Below are 16,136 nucleotides of genomic sequence, written 5' to 3'. Positions count from 1 at the left end.
AAAAAACGCTAGTGTTAGTGGGACAGCGAAAAATCAGTTCATTTGAATGGCCGTGATGTAAGCAATTCAAATACGCTGTGAATGAGCCCTGAAGATAACTTATCTTTTGAGTTGTCATTGGTATTAAAGCTGACCTCTGCTGATGGCATGTGCAAAGCTCCTGAGCGTGCACCATCCCCATAATGGTGCCGCATGGTGCAAAAACTAGCCTATCGCCATACTGTAGTGTAATGGTGATGTACCTGAATGGGTTAGAGAAATGCTCACCGTGAAAGGCCTAGTAAAGTAAGTACATTCAGCATGGGAAAGAGGATGACCCATACAAAGATGAGAGGCTCTGATGGTTTCCATCTCAATCCCTCTACATAGGACAGCAGACCAATTCTTGTTTTCTAAAGATGCGTTACCTTTACTATAATGGGGTCCACCCACTTCCCACCCGACTTTTGGACAGAAGAAAAAAAACACTGCATGCAACGCTTTTTTTCTTCTGGTATTTGCAGCTGAATCTGCGACGGAACCTCCAGCCGGTGGTTCCAACAGAGATGTGAAACCGGCCTATCTGTGCAGAGGCATGCAGTAAAGGGAGAGAAAAAAGTTACATCCTCCTGACGGACATTGCACAAGTCTGAAAGCATCCAGAGTCAAAACGAGTGAAGTATGGAACCTATCTACAGGCCGGCTCCCCTTGGCAGCTGGTTTGCAGGCTTGGCAGTCGGAGTATGTATTGTATAGGGTGTTAGGTGCACTACATACCAATGAGAAATTCTAGAAATTCCAAGAACACAAAAGATGTTGAGGTATAATACATACAATACATCTTTATTGTTACTAATGTTGCATTTTTCATCTTAAGGGGTTTAAGGTTTGATTGTAACGTTCACTACGTTTAGGTGTATGGAGCTACCTAGTGAACCCTATTACTATATTATATGTTTTGGGGTACAGTATGTATTGTTGGATATTCGTTTAGATCCAGTTTGCCACCAGTTTTTGCTTGCCTTGGCCTTATATAGTAATTTCTCATGATCAGATACCATCCCCTGGAATTGTATTCACAAAGGAGGGAGGAAATCCTGTTTCCTCCAGCTTTGGAGCAGGAATTGAGTTGCATTCACCATAAGGGTATCTCTTAACCTTTTTGATGCCAGTATATCCCACATTGTAGGTTATAGGGACTGTGAAACCTGTTAAGATAACGTGCATAGTTTTGACGTAGCAACAACTATTGGTTTGGTGGCTTGTCTTAAATTACCAACTCTGGCATTATGTTGAGAAATAATCCAATCTGGCAGGGTGTGGCCTGGATGCAGACCGAGATGATGGCAGTATACCAGTGGGTGATCTACTTACCCAACTCCTTGCTCTTCTTTGGGGATCTCCACAATGGCTCCCTGCAAAGCTTCCGAGGCACAGCCACAGCGCTAGACAGAATTTCTCACCACCCATGGTACCTGCTGAGGCCTGTACTTTCTCATCGCCTGGTGGCTCACGGGACAGTGAGGATGTCCCTCACAGAAGTTCACCAGGCTGGCCCTGTTCCCCACCTGAGCCTAGTCTGGGGCGCAGCACCGCAGTTTCACTAGAATTTGTGAGTAATCGGACAGTCTCGCCCTCTGCAGTGCCCCTCAGCCTAGTAAAAAGGCGCCCATGCACATGGCTCATACAGCCCCTGCTGGCTCACCTTCAGATAGCCCTGAAAAACAGAGGCCCAGGCTGGAAAGTTCTCCTCCTTCTCTTCCTACACCAGCTATTTCTGTGGATCCCCTTTTTAGTATGCCATATCCTAATTAACCAGCTTCAGAAACCTTTATTAAAGTGATACTGGCATTGAAAAGGTCTATTCAAAATGACTTTAACCCCTTATCTACCATTTTTAATTCTTCTAGAACGGAGTTTGAGGGTAGTGAGCCATACTGAAAACAAAATGTGTGAAGTGACTCAGTCACACAATGATCCAATTGATGCTCCTTATTCACTAGCTGAGGATGTGGATCTTATTAAAAAATTGGCGGATTTTGAGGACCACCGTAGTAGAAACAATGTGAAATTTTGCGTATTCTCTGAAAAGATTGCTTCAGAATTTAAAGATTTACTTCAACTGAGGAAAACACTGTGACCTGATAACTCACTGCATGAACTTAAAATTGATAAAGCCTATAGATTAACAATTTCTGTCAGATGGTGTACCACGTGGTCTCATAGCCAGAATGCAAACATTAGGGCTTCTTTGATGTGTAAGAAGTGTAGTCTGCAAAGCTAGCAATCTTCCTAGCCCTTATATAGGAATTCTCCTTTCCTCTGACCTCTCACCAGCAGCCATACAAGTTAGGAGAACCTTTTCTAACATGACCCCAATCCTACGTGAATCTAAGATACCCTACAAATGGGCTTTTTCCACCAAACTCTTAATTCAAATAGACTGTCTCACACATGTCCTCACTAAATCTGAATAAAGCAGTCCACTATCTTCATGGGGCATACGACTTCCAGACCTAGCTCCTCCTCGGTACTATTGTGTCTTGTCACCACCGGAAGTAGGGGTGGAGACCTTCAGTAGCCACTAAGGGGTATGTAACACCCCCAAATGTTCTGATTGACTGGCTGCTGGAAGGTCCTAGCAGTGTCGTGATTGAGTTATGGCTGAGATGGAGGGCTAGGGTTAGTTTCAGCGTAAGGCTTACATTATTAGCTGTAAATGGTTGGATGTGAGCCAGCCGTGCAGCCAATCAGTAACGGGGAATCGCCGGCCTGTCAATCTTATCTCCACCCGTACTTCCGGTGGTGACAAGATACAATAGTACCCTCCTCCTCAAGGTAACCATTCAAAACATCATGAGACTGAATCCAAAAGGCTTCCGCCCACTGAGGTTACTTCCTTCCTAGTATGAGGAGATTTAAAAATTTCCAGGCAAACTTTTCCTCCAAAAGAAAAACAGGCTGAGATTCCTGCTGTAACTTTTGGTCCACCTGTCGTTTTCAGTGTTTTGGATTTCTGCTCCCATGGAAACCACAATTTGTTTTGCTTCTATTCTACTTAAGAAGCCTAGAATGTTGCTTGTTTTTTTTTTTCTTTGTGTTCTGCAACATGTTACTCACCGAGGTTCTACGTGACTCTGTATAATTCCTACATTTACTAAGCTTTAGGAAATAAAGAGATATTACCGTATCTGCTTTCAAAAGACCCATTTTCTTCTTTCTTACCCGAAGTTCTCCCAAAAAACACCCTTAAATTTTTATAGTATACTCTAATAATGGGTTTTGATTGTGTCACGAGAATATAGATTTTGATCTAATTCACATATATTGTTTCCAAGGGTAGATTTATTATCTTATCCGGTTATGTTCAAAACACACCTACCACTCTATAACGCTTTTAGATGTTTAAATACCTCTTCCAAAGAGTTCACTTTCTAGTCTTCTCGCCTCACATCCTTTTCTTGAATAGATTTATTCCTTGTAGATAAGTTAACATTTCCCTCTGTAAGGGCCCATTTAGACACCACGATTATCGCTCAAAAGCCAGCTTTTGAGCGATAATCGTTGTCTAAGTTTGCCCATCTTTCAGTTTTTCGCTGAACGATGGAATTTATATCTGCCTGAAATCCGTCCTGGTTCAGCAGAAAAGCTGATAAGACTAACCGCACGCTGTGTTCTGCTGGGGAAGAACTGATAACAGCTGATTGTATTGTCTCAGCTGTCAGCCCCACTGGCAGAGCAAAGCGAAAGTATTCAGGGAACAGACCACCCACTGTTCGCTGAATACTTTTGCTTTGTTCTGCCAGCGAACAGCGGGTGGTCTGTTCCCTGAATACAGCTTCCAGTGGCACACAGGCTGCTAATTGGTACTAATGGGCATTAGTTCCAATTAGTAGTTTATGCAAAATGATCGCTCAAAAGCCATCTTTTGAGTGATCATCTTTGTGTCTAAAAGGGCCATTAGTTTCTCACTAATCGGGGCCATTATGTGGTCTGATCATTCTCCTATCTCATTGACCCTTTGTCTAGATGCCCTCAACTAACATCAGGTCCTAGAGAAACAGTGTTTTTCTTATTATAATTATAATAAGCTTATATCATTAAAACGTAATAAATATTTCCTCTTTAATGCAATTCCTGAAACTGACATGTTTTCTGTTTGGAATGCCCACAGAGCATTTATACGTTCTAATAACTGTCTCACAGCATAAAAAGCATAACCCCCCCCCCCCCCCAAAAACAATGTATTAATCAGTCTATTATACAAATTACCAAGCTTAGAAACCCATATGCCTCTCCCCTTCCCCTACCACGATGACCTTCTCAAATTAAAGGGGTTGTCCCGCGGCAGCAAGTGAGTCTATACACTTCTGTATGGCCATATTAATGCAATTTGTAATGTACATTGTGCATTAATTATGAGCCATACAGAAGTTATAAAAAGTTTTTCACTTACCTGCTCCGTTGCTGGCATCCTCGTCTCCATGGTTGCCGTCTAATTTTCGCCGTCTAATGGCCAAATTAGACGCGCTTGCGCAGTCCGGGTCTTATCTTCTCAATGGGGCTCCGTGTAGCTCTGCCCCGTCACGTGCCGATTCCAGCCAATCAGGAGGCTGGAATCGGCAATGGACCGCACAGAAGCCCTGCGGTCCACGGAGGGAGAAGATGCTGGCGGCCATCTTCACCGGGTAAGTAAGAAGTCACCGGAGCGCGGGGATTCAGGTAAGCGCTGTCCGGTGATCTTTTTTAACCCCTGCATCGGGGTTGTCTCGCGCGGGACAACCCCTTTTAAGAAGTAAATAAAGTAAATCACCAAGCAGCAACTGAAGGCCAATCAAATATCATGCATGACAAGGAGAAAGACGAATGCAGAGCCCAGCCAAGGTCTGAATCATGACCACAATAGATATCCACGTGAAATATATGGTCCAGGCAGCATTTAGATGAATAATAAATATAAAATCTTTAGTCTTCCATAAAAAGATAACCAACGACGTTTCGACCCGTCTCCTGGGGCTTTATCAAGCATAACTAGCTAAGACTTCAGCTTAAACCTTTCTTGCGCAACATTCTATTCATCTTTTAATAAGTTCTCAAAATAAATGGCTACCTTTTTAAAGTTAAAAAAACAATACTAAATCTAAAGCAAAGATCCCATATGTAATCAAAACAGACGGCTCTGGTACCAATATCCCCCATCTCCAGCACATAGCGAATGAATTGATCTCTTTATACTCCAAAGGCCGCCTGCAGACGGCCGGGTCGGATCCGGCTGCGAGAATCCTTGCAGCGGGACCCGACCCGAGCCCCTGCAGAGAGCAGCGCGTACTCGCCTGTTTCCGCGGCTCCAGGTGTTTGATGTGTCGGCGCATGCGCAGATCGGAGCCGGCGGCCAGGGAGTGAGATTTCTGTGCGGGGCTCTCTGAGCCCCGCACAGAAATAGAACATGCCGCGATTTGTTTGCCGCGTGGGAACTCGCGCAGACAAATCGCAGCCGTCTGCCTAGGATTGCGTTTGTTAACGCAACTCTATGGCAGCTTCCACAGGCGGAAATTCCGTGGGAAATCCCGCCGCAGACTTTCATCCGTCTGCAGGCGGCCAAATTCTACAACTTGAAGGATGATTTTCCTATTCCCCATCTCATTCTACCGCTAATTAACAACTTTCTTCAAAAAGATAAAGCGCCCACCCGTTTCTTCTGCTCCGTTTTAATAATCCCAATGCTCCTATTCTTCCTCTGTAGGTCTCAAAGATCAAATCGCACAACACTCCAGGCCCAGGTGGCTTAGTCAATAAGTATTATAAACTTTTCGACTCTTATCTTATCCCCACATTTGGCCAAAACAGAGAAGGCATTTGACAGAATACATTGGGAATTCACATTTGCAGCGTTACTTACATTTGCTTTTCACTGCAACATCTTTAACGTAGTTCAAGCCTTGTATTGGTCCCCTACCACTAGGAATCTTGTAGGTGGTTTCTCCAAACCATTCCAAATCAGTAATGATACCGGCCATGGGTGTCCCTTTTATCACCTCTATTGCTTTTTTGTCTTGTAATAGAATCTCTTGCGTAAATGATTAGAACTAATATTAAAAGTTTCTCAGCAGGCCTCAGACAATGCAAAATAGGCTTGTTTGCAGATGATGTAATATTGACCCTTTCTGATCCATTCCCCTCTTTAAGAGCAGCTTATGATACCCATCTCTTATTTTAGTCACGTTTCTTAATGTAAGCTCCAATAGAAATCACGAATTCTGGGTATTAATATTTCTGATGCCTTGAAAGTTTCCATCCAACGTAAATTTCCCTTCCATTGCCAGAGGGATGATGTACAATATCTTGGAATCAAACTTTAGTTTCTCCTCTATTTAACCTCATTGCATTCGATTTTGTACCTCTACTGACCTCTCTTCAAGAACTCTCCTGGGTTGGTCAAATTACACTTTTATAAAATGCTTATCTTGCCTAAAATACTCCGAAGGCCCATTTACATGCAACAATTGTTAAAAACTCATTCAAAGGACCACAAATGAGTGATATCGTTGCATGTCGTTCAGACCGCACACTGTGTTCTCCATGGGAGTAGGAAATTACATTGTTTTCTCTCCAGCTGCTGAAAGAATACAATGGAGCTGATTGCAGAGCTCAGACCATCTGCTGTGCACTGCACATAGGTCCTGGAGGCTCATTTACATGCAAATGAAGCTAATAAAGTGTCCACTAACATTTTATGCAAAATGATCGCTAAAACTGTCAATCTTTAAATCGTTTGAAAGATTGTCTTTGCGTGTAAATGGTGCTTTACTTCCACTCCATAGCCTTCCCAATCCCATACCCGTTATAGTAGACTAATTAAAAAAAAAACTCTCCAGCTTTATTTAAAAAAAAACCAAAAAAAACAAAACAAAAAACCTAGGGTTGCCTCATCTATCTTCATCGCAAACAGGGAGGCTAAAGGCCCATTTACACAAAGCGATGATCGCTCAAAAATAGCTAAAAAGCGATTGTTTAAGCGATCATCATTGTGTCTAAGCGCAGGCCTTCATACAATTTTCGTGCACTGCCAGCTGGAGTTCTCAAAGGGTAGTGCTGATAGCATTGTTTCCCGTCGGAGAACAAAGGAACTGAAAGCAAATAAGAGCCCTCGGGCTATTAACTGCTTTCAGCTAAAGGCTTCATTTGCACACTTTAATTGCTCTTAAGTAGCTACTTATTAGTTTGTTTATTCTTGTGTTTTACCACAGTAGTTTTTCTTCATTAGTCAGTGTGAATAATGCAGTTATCTCAAACAGAATGTGTTTGCGAAATTCGTCTGCACATAAATTGCATCCTTACAAATTGCAGATGCTGCAACATTTGCAGATATACCCTCATGTTTCGTATCCGATGGTGTTCAGTAATGAAGCAGATTGTTGACCTCACTATTCATGAAGCAAATAGAATCGGGTCCTTTTCACATTGTTTTGTTGAGTTTTTTTGATCCGTCGCAGGAACAGCAAAACGTAAAGGAAGCTTCCATTTTCAAACCCATAGAAACCTATTGAAGCGGGAGAACTCCTGCTTCTGTATTTTCCGTCTCCACTCTGCGTATTTGATCCAGTGTAAAAACCAAACTGCTGCACTTTTTGTTCCCATTTTTGGAAAACTGAATACAGATGGATCCTTTTTCTATAGCATTGTATTTATTGGGAGGCGGATGGAACTGGAAGACACTGTTTTTCGTTTCCAATTTTCTGCACGGTGGTGGCAGGGCCTCTTCATTGACTATGGCTCAGTGCTAAGCACTGCTGCCTTGTACTGCTGAGGTCTTGGGTTCAAATGTGACCAAGGGTGATGCCTGTATGAAGTCTTTCAAAGTTAATGTTACTCTTGATGAGATTTGAACCCATCACTGCAAGGCAACAGCTCTAACCACTGAGCCACATTCATTATATAAAAAATATCTGTAAGCTTTCCGCTTACGTGGTGGTTGTTGTTTCACTTCTGTTTTCTGTTGGTTTTTTTTTTTTACCCACTTTTATTAAAAGCGCTAGTGTGAATGTAGCCTCACCAATACTGTCCAGAGACCAACTCACCCGACTCATCCATTTTTAACATGGTTGCCTCACCTAATGTAACGGTATGGTGTGATGTATGTGATACCTTAATTTCGAGCACCCTCTTTAAGAGAACATTAAGACCAGACTGTTTGCAAAGTTGGTAAATGAAGATGTTCCTTTCATTGTTTTCAGGGGACAAAACATTTCCAGAACTCTTTCAACAAGATGGCCCTCTGCCTCATTAAAGGGGTTGTCTCGTGGCGAAAGCGAAAACATTTTTTTTTCACTTACCCCCGCATTCTGCCCTGTTAAAAAGAAAACATAGGTTAGTTTTTAAAAAGCACATTGCACTGTGGATTTTCTTCTCCTTCCTTGCGTTCCATTGCCGATTCCAGCCTCCTGATTGGCTGGAATCTGCACACGTGACGGGGCGGAGCTACGATGACGACGCGGTGAGCAGCTCTCCGGCACGAGCGGCCCCATTCACCAGGCAGAAGACCGCGCGGTGCAAGCGCATCTAAAAAAGCAAGAAGCTAGCGAAATTAGACGGAGCCATGGAGACGGGGACGCTAGCAACGGAGCAGGTAAGTGAATAACTTCTGTATGGCTCATATTTAATGCACGATGTATATTACAAAGTGCATTAATATGGCCATACAGAAGTGTATAACCACACTTGCTTTCGCGAGACAACCCCTTTAAGGACATTTTGTCAGAGACTATCTTAAAGGGGGTTTTCAGGGAAATACTATTGATGACCTCTCATCGGGATAGGTTATCAATAATTGATCGGCTGGGGTCGGTCTCTCGGTATCCCGACCGATCAGCTGAGTCACAAGTGCTGGCCACTACATGGGAGGTCGGCGCAAATACTCAGGAATCTGAGCCGAAGTCTCCCCACAAACCTCCGTATAGTGGCCGGCGCTTGTAACTGCAGGCATGGCTCCCATTGATTTCAATGAGAACTGTGCCAGCCACTATACAGAGAGGTCGGCGGGGAGGCTTCCACTCTGATCTCTGTGTATTTGTGGAGCTGACAACATGCACCCTCTCAGCTGATTGAGTCCGGGGTCCAGAGCAACAGACCGTTGCCAATCAACTATTGATGACCTATCCTGATGATGGGTTATCAATAGTATTTCCCTGGAAAACCCCTTTAACCCTTTCCAATCCAATCTGTATCCTGGTTTTCCTAGGGGGCTTACTCTTTATCTGCCGTTATACAACAGCGCTATCTGCTGGCTAAAGCCAGTACTGCATGAGGTGACACTGTGGATAGGCTCCAACAGCAGAGAGGCTGGCAATATACAATTAGAGAACCCAGATGAACGTCTTCCAACATCGGAGCTGTACAGCCTTAAATAAAATTGTCTTCAGAGGTCAGACAGTTGATTGGAAAGGGTTGATGTGCAGTTTCTGCAAAAAGTGGATTGATCACAGAGGTCCAGTTGAGTGACCACCACTTTCTCCTGATTTGACATCTTTTGGATTTTTATCTGTGGGGTCATGTTAAGGCATTTGTTTACTCTGAGAAGATACAGAATATTGCTCATCTAAAACACAGAATTATTGATACTTGTGCTAACATTCAACTTGATGATTTAGTGAGAGTTCATCATAAATGGGTGAAAAGGATAGGGTTAACACTCAAACATGTTTGGTGGCCAGCAGTTTGAATGCATTCTGTAGAGATTATGGTCAATTTTCTAGTTTCATACAAAATCACGGCTATTATAAGAATGAATAAAATTATGTTTAAATGAAGCACACTGTTGTTTTTCTGGTGAAATTCTTTACCAGTTTGATAAATCACACGCCTATCCTCCCACTAAAAAAATGTATAGTTGATTCCAAGATGGTGGCATTCAAAATGGTCACATGACCTAACAGGTTTCCCCCTTCCCCTGCAGCTTCTATGCAAAATTGGATCACCATCTGCCAAACCGTTTTCATTCTGTATAGGAATTGCCATGCCTTTAAGACAAACTATCTTAGTCATAAGTCTATACACTTGGGGACTGGATTTTAACAATGAGTATATGATGGTTGCTTGTCCACTATAGAATACAATTTAAACTCCTCACTCTCATCCATAAAGCTCTCCACAGTGCTGCACCTCCTATATCTCCTCCCTCATCTTTTGTCTTCCATCCTATCCATGTTCTCCATTCTACTCGGGATCTTACACTAGAAGATTCTGTGTTCTTCCATAAAGCCACATATTATAGTATCTTTCTACTCTCCACGTACCCATTATAGCTAATTCAGCTGTTCACACAGACTGATGGTCTGTATAAAAGAAATGGTTGTGTAGGGCCCATGAATAATGAACAGCACTCAGACGGATGTCCGTATGTTGTCCAATGTAAGCTGCGCCCGAGTTTTTCAGGTGCAATTTGCATACAGTTGCTGGATTACAGCATCATTCAAAGTTTGCTATAGCAGAAAAAAACTCCTTGGCAACACAACTTTGTGTTTTTTAATTAAAACAAAAATGCAAAGACTATTAGATGCAAGCAGCAGATTCCCACATGCATCGGCTACCTCCTGAAAATATATATATATTTTTTTTGTTTAGTCTTTTTCCTTTAACTAAATCTATATTCTGCTGTGTATGACTGCTGACTGCAGCCTAGGCTTGGTGCAGATCTTTGCAGTCACTCCCTCCTTTCTGCTGTAGCCACAGTCCCATCTGCACTCACTTTTTCCAGTGCAAACATATTTTCCCCATAAAAGGCAGTGGAGGAGCCGTCCGGCGCTGACACAGAGCTAGAGGAAACTGTATCCTGAGCGTGTCCTACTGCTGAGTTTATACTGCCTGTTAATATTCATGAGCTCCATGTCTGACATCAGCAGTAATTGGACATTTGCTACTTTACTATTCTATTGCAACTGATTATTTTTTTTCCAAGTTAATTTTTTTTGCAACTGTCTTCTGATTGGCGTATTTATGTATTTTTGTTTGTGTATTTAGCTTTGTATAACTTGGACTGTAATGTGTCTTCTCCTACCCAGGGTTTTCCATTCTGTTGTACCTACGAAACTCTAGACTGTCATCTTGCAGTTATAATGCTATGAGGGTATTTTTCTTTATAAATCCATGATCTAACTATATACATGGGTTACCTGGCACACCTGCTTGTTTAAAGGGGTTTTCCAGTTGTAAACTATTGATGCCAAACAGCTCTGTTCTCTACTACTTGGTACCACAGACCATTCACTTTAGTGGGAACTTTGCCTGTAATACCAAGCTTGGCCACTGCAGTGAGAATGGAGCTGTATGCTTCCTGCAGAAAACAGCTCAGTGTATTGAGTGCAACAGCCAGGCAAGCAGCTGATGGAAAAATATGGTTTCAGCAAATATAGTTTATTAATTGTATAAGGTTATGTAATCTTCTAATATACTTTTACAGTTTTTTGCCTTTTTTTAGGATTTTTGCTGCTTTGTTACTGCAAGGGAACCTGCTTTGGGTACTGGTGTCATATGTCGACACTGGAAGCTAGGGGTTGACCAGGCAGAGCTGAAGGTAACGCCCCGGTCACGCCGCTAGCTCTTGATTGGCTCCTGGACTCTATGTCCCGTCCCCACAGTTACTTGTGCCAGGTGACTGGATGCCTTTTACTCCCCACTTCTACACGAGCCACCCTAAACAACCAATCACCGCGAATCAGCCAAACCAAATAATGGGATCCTGCTTTGTGGGGCATTGCCGTCTTCAGCCCCGAATCCTCAGCTCCCGCATGCTGCTCCCTCCGGCTGGGCGGAAGGCCGGCTGTGTGCCACAGACGGCGCTCCTACTCCTGGCCGGCCAATTAGTTGCCGGCTGACAATCTGCTGCCGCTTTGTTGGGGGGGGGGGGGCTGTCCTTTCTTCAGCCCTGGCCCCTCCAGATGGTAGTTCTCCCCCCCCCCCACCCCTGCGGTCGGGGGAAAAGTGACAGTAGGGTCAGGAGCGGACATGGGAGGCCAGCGGTGGAGTGGGAGGGCGAGGGGAAGGAGAGTGACAGCGGGGTCGGTACAGCGGCACCAGGAGGTGAGATGGAAGTTCAGTGGGGAGAGTGATAGTGGGGCCAGGAGTGGAGATGGCATTAGTAGTAGGACCAGGAGGAGAGCGAGGAGATGTGTGAGCTGTCAGCGGGGAGAGCCGGTACATGTGTTTCTGGGAGCTGTGTGGGGCATCAGCCAATCCAGAGCTGTGGGAGTGACCTGCCCGTCCCCTGTAACTCGGCTCGCCCAATCCATGTCTTCCAGTGGAGACATATTACACCAGTACCCCTGTTTTGTTTACTTTCATGAGGAAAGTCATTATATGATAACATGGGTGCCTAGGTTGTTATGTATTAATAGGTTGTCCTATTGCGTTTTTTTTGCCACCATTTATCTAAAATCACTACAAAAAGTGCGACTATACCCTTAGCTTCCACAGTTAGGTGGGGATCACAGAATTGCCACAGAATTTCCATGCGGACCCTCCACACAGAAATTCTGTGGCATTTACAGTAGCAGCAAAGTGGGCTAAATTTAGAAAATCTCGTCCACAAGCTGCGGAAATAATCCGCACAAAATCCTTGCGGAAATTGACTTGCGGTTTAGAATTCAATTCCGCAGCTTGTCAACTTTCCGACAGATTCCGCACAGGAATTTGTGATGACACTCACTTCAAAACCCGCACCAAATGGTTCAGAGGCAGGCTTTTCCGCTGTGGACATTCCACTGAAAATCACCCCTGTGTGGACCCAGCCTTAAAGGGGTTGGTCTGCCATAGACTTTTGTTACCCATCCACCGGAGCCTAGTTGGTCAGAAGGCTGTCAATTACTGCTATACCTCATAATAAAGAGCTCCCACAAACGACTTTTATTACTAGTCCAGTCATATCAGTAAACAGGGTTATTAATAGGTCACATCATGATCATAAACACTGCGGTTATTCATACAATTCATCATTCCGAGCCCCGTTGGAGCCGTTATCTCTTCCTGTAAACAAAGCCTTATTTGATTTCTTGAGCATCAATCCTCTAATATATGTTATGCAAAGAAATGCTTCTCTCTTCAAAATTGTCTGAGGTCCCATTCTTTCCTCCCTGCCTTGTCATTCAGCAGACATGGCCATTTTTATTGAAATTCAGGGGCCCTTGGCAACAAGTGGAGTATGGCCCGTTCCAGTCACCGGGAACTCCCCTGGAAAAATGGGCCCTAGGCAATTGCCCAGTTTGCCTGCCTGCCTCCCTTTTAAAATCGGCCAACAGCTATCTTTCCTGACTTAAAGGGGTTGTCCCGCGCCGAAACGGGTTTTTTTTTTTCAATAGCCCCCCCGTTCGGCGCGAGACAAACCCGATGCAGGGATAAAAAAAACAAAACGGGTAGTACTTACCCGAATCCCCGCGCTCCGGTGACTTCTTACTTACCTTGTGAAGATGGCCGCCGGGATCTTCACCCTCGGTGGACCGCAGGTCTTCTGTGCGGTCCATTGCTGATTCCAGCCTCCTGATTGGCTGGAATCGGCACACGTGACGGGGCGGAGCTACGAGGAGCCGCTCTCTGGCACGAGCGGCCCCATACAGAAGACAGGACTGCGCAAGCGCGTCTAATCGGGCGATTAGATGCTGAAGATTAGACGGCACCATGGAGACGGGGACGCCAGCAACGGAACAGGTAAGTGAATAACTTCTGTATGGCTCATAATTAATGCACAATGTACATTACAAAGTGCATTAATATGGCCATACAGAAGTGTATACCCCCACTTGCTTTCGCGGGACAACCCCTTTAAACCTGCTTAAGTTGGATGATGTACATTTTTCAGTAGGATGAAAGCTGCTTCCAAATACCCCTGTCAGCATTCCTCTCTTAGGAAAATAAAGGATTGGGTATGTTGTAATTCAGCAGGCCTGATCTGCATTTCCCTGACATCTATAGCTATACTATCCCTGTACACCTTGGATGGGTGGGTAACTTATATCTCCAAAATCTGTGAATTCAGTATACTTTAAAGGGGTTTTCGGCGATCAAAATAAAAATTCTACAACCTCCTCAATATAGCCAAAGAGCAGCAGCCTGTACCTTGTATTCACCGCTATGGACCCTCTTCTTCTTTCTCGGCAGCCATGAATCTGCCCTTTGTGTTTACATCCTTCATTTTCACAGTAAACACAGCGGTAGCCTCTTGGCTACAAGTTCCAGGATGCTAACCCCCGGTATCCTGGGCAGCGCTATAGCACCACTCATCCCCCTTAGGGCCTCCATCTTACTAGAAACAACCGTCTTTGAGCCCTGCAGGTAGGAGCAATGAAGTTTATTATATTGAGAAATAACAGAAAGTACAATGATGGGCTTCTATAATGATATTCTAGTGCTCTGATTGGTCAGTGAGTAGTCATGAGGTTTAATACCGACATCAGAGACCCAGAGAAGGCATGTAGGCGCGTGATCAGTAAATTCTAGTGCATCTACCCCTGCACCACCCTAAGCTGGATGTTTGAGGCTATGGACAGGGGAGGTAGCGCTAATATTCATAAGGGTCCAAAACGCTATCTCTTCTCCTTAGGGAAAGCGCCTAGACAGTGAGTGAGAAGACTTAAAAGGCCATTCATGCTCCTCTGGGTAATATGCAAATAAGGGAGATGGAACAATATCTCCACAGTGCCACCTATTGGAAGGCAGCATTCCTTCAAGTCAATGTTAGACTCTTTATATGAGCCTTGTAACAATGACCGGGAATTGAAAGCAAAGCCAGACTTCATGCACAGCCAGCTGTTTCGGGGTGTTTGCCCCTCCTCAGTCGGCAATTCCCAGTCATTGTTACAAGGCTTGTATAAAGAGTCTAACTTTGGCTTGAAGGAATGCTGCCTTTTGATAGGTGGCACCGTGGAGGTATTATTCCATCTCCCTTATTTGAATATTCACCAGTAGGTGTTGCAATTGACTGACGAAGGGAAAAAAAGGAAACAAAACCTATAACCACTTTAATGTACTGATATGTCTTATTGGATTTTGAGTTCTTGTACTGTGCCCGGAATACCCCTTTAATGATTTGATGTGTCTATTGTCTGCTTTAAGCTAGTCGCACAACAAGAGGTCAGATACTGCACTTTAGTATATGGAGTAGGTTACATTAATACAGCATGTAGAATATTTACCCGCTATGACCTCTTTCCACCTGACTTCTTCTTTACCTGTAGGATTCTTCTCGGATGTGGCTTAGCTTTTGCAAATTTACAGCAATGAGAAATGTGCAGCAGCATGCCGGGACTGGAAGGAGTGTGAGGCCCACCAATCATAGGCCATCATTCCCCTGTCTTGTGTGCCGTGTTTATTAGGTTTGGGCTCCAGCCCAAGATTCCCAGCCCTTTTTTTTTTTTTTAATTCCTTCTTTTCGTTCCTGTCTTTCTCTGCCAGTGACGCCTGATCTCAGTCTGGGAGTAGATTGTAGATTCTAAGTTTTTCCTCTCCAGGCTGTAATGCTTCTTGTGTTTGCTCAGTCTCTATCCCTATAAGCTGCCGGCAGGTCTGCAGCGGACGTGGAGCTCGGCTTCTAGTACTCTGAAAATGCTTTAGCACACGACGCTGGATTAATATGTTATGACCGTCTACTTAGATCATTAAGGCTGGATCTTCTGTTTCTACTGATGCTGCTTCTCTGGATTTGATTTAAGAAAGTCGCCTGGAAAGGGGCTGCAGCTCAGACTTTGCCACTGGAGCTCCTTGTCATCTGACAGCAGCAATGAAGTACAGAGCGGCGGTGAGTTGGGTTCAGGGGATTTGGACAGAGTGCTGTGGTTGGGCTGGTCATTCGGAATACCATGGTCATTACACAGTTCCTGTTGTGTATTGCAAGTTTGTCTAGTGTAGGTAGAGAAAAGACTGGTTCCTGCATGCAGGTTAAGGGGGTTGCTTGGTGATCAGTCCGAAATGTGATTTCGGTGAGAAAAATGGTGTCCATCATAGATGTGGGAAGATTTGCCAATACTGTATCGTGATAAAGGGCGACTCATTAAAATAATTTGGGGTTAGGGGTTGTAGACTTGCAGTCTGTCTTTCCTAAGTTATCGGAGGTGACCTGTAGACCCAGGACCTACTGACGTCGGTAGTTTGGCTCTGAATGAATGTATCCATGG

General features: G+C 44.1%; 1 protein-coding gene across 4 annotated transcripts in view; it reads left to right on the top strand.

Annotated features, from left to right (window-relative positions):
• MYO1C (myosin IC) overlaps positions 1-16,136 on the top strand; it is a 138,974-nt gene that overhangs the window by 36,268 nt on the left and 86,570 nt on the right. Inside the window, exon 1 of one of the 4 annotated variants that reach the window (XM_066599663.1) lies at positions 15,418-15,760. The exons of the other annotated variants lie outside the window; for them this stretch is intronic. Coding sequence (XP_066455760.1) covers positions 15,743-15,760 — 18 coding nt within the window. The 5' untranslated portion in view covers positions 15,418-15,742. Of the gene's footprint in view, positions 1-15,417; positions 15,761-16,136 lie in introns of those variants that run through there. 4 annotated transcript variants of the gene reach the window in all.

The sequence above is a fragment of the Eleutherodactylus coqui genome, chromosome 4 (assembly GCF_035609145.1).
Source record: "Eleutherodactylus coqui strain aEleCoq1 chromosome 4, aEleCoq1.hap1, whole genome shotgun sequence".
NCBI lineage: Eukaryota > Metazoa > Chordata > Amphibia > Anura > Eleutherodactylidae > Eleutherodactylus > Eleutherodactylus coqui.
This window is presented reverse-complemented; position numbering and strand designations above follow the sequence as displayed.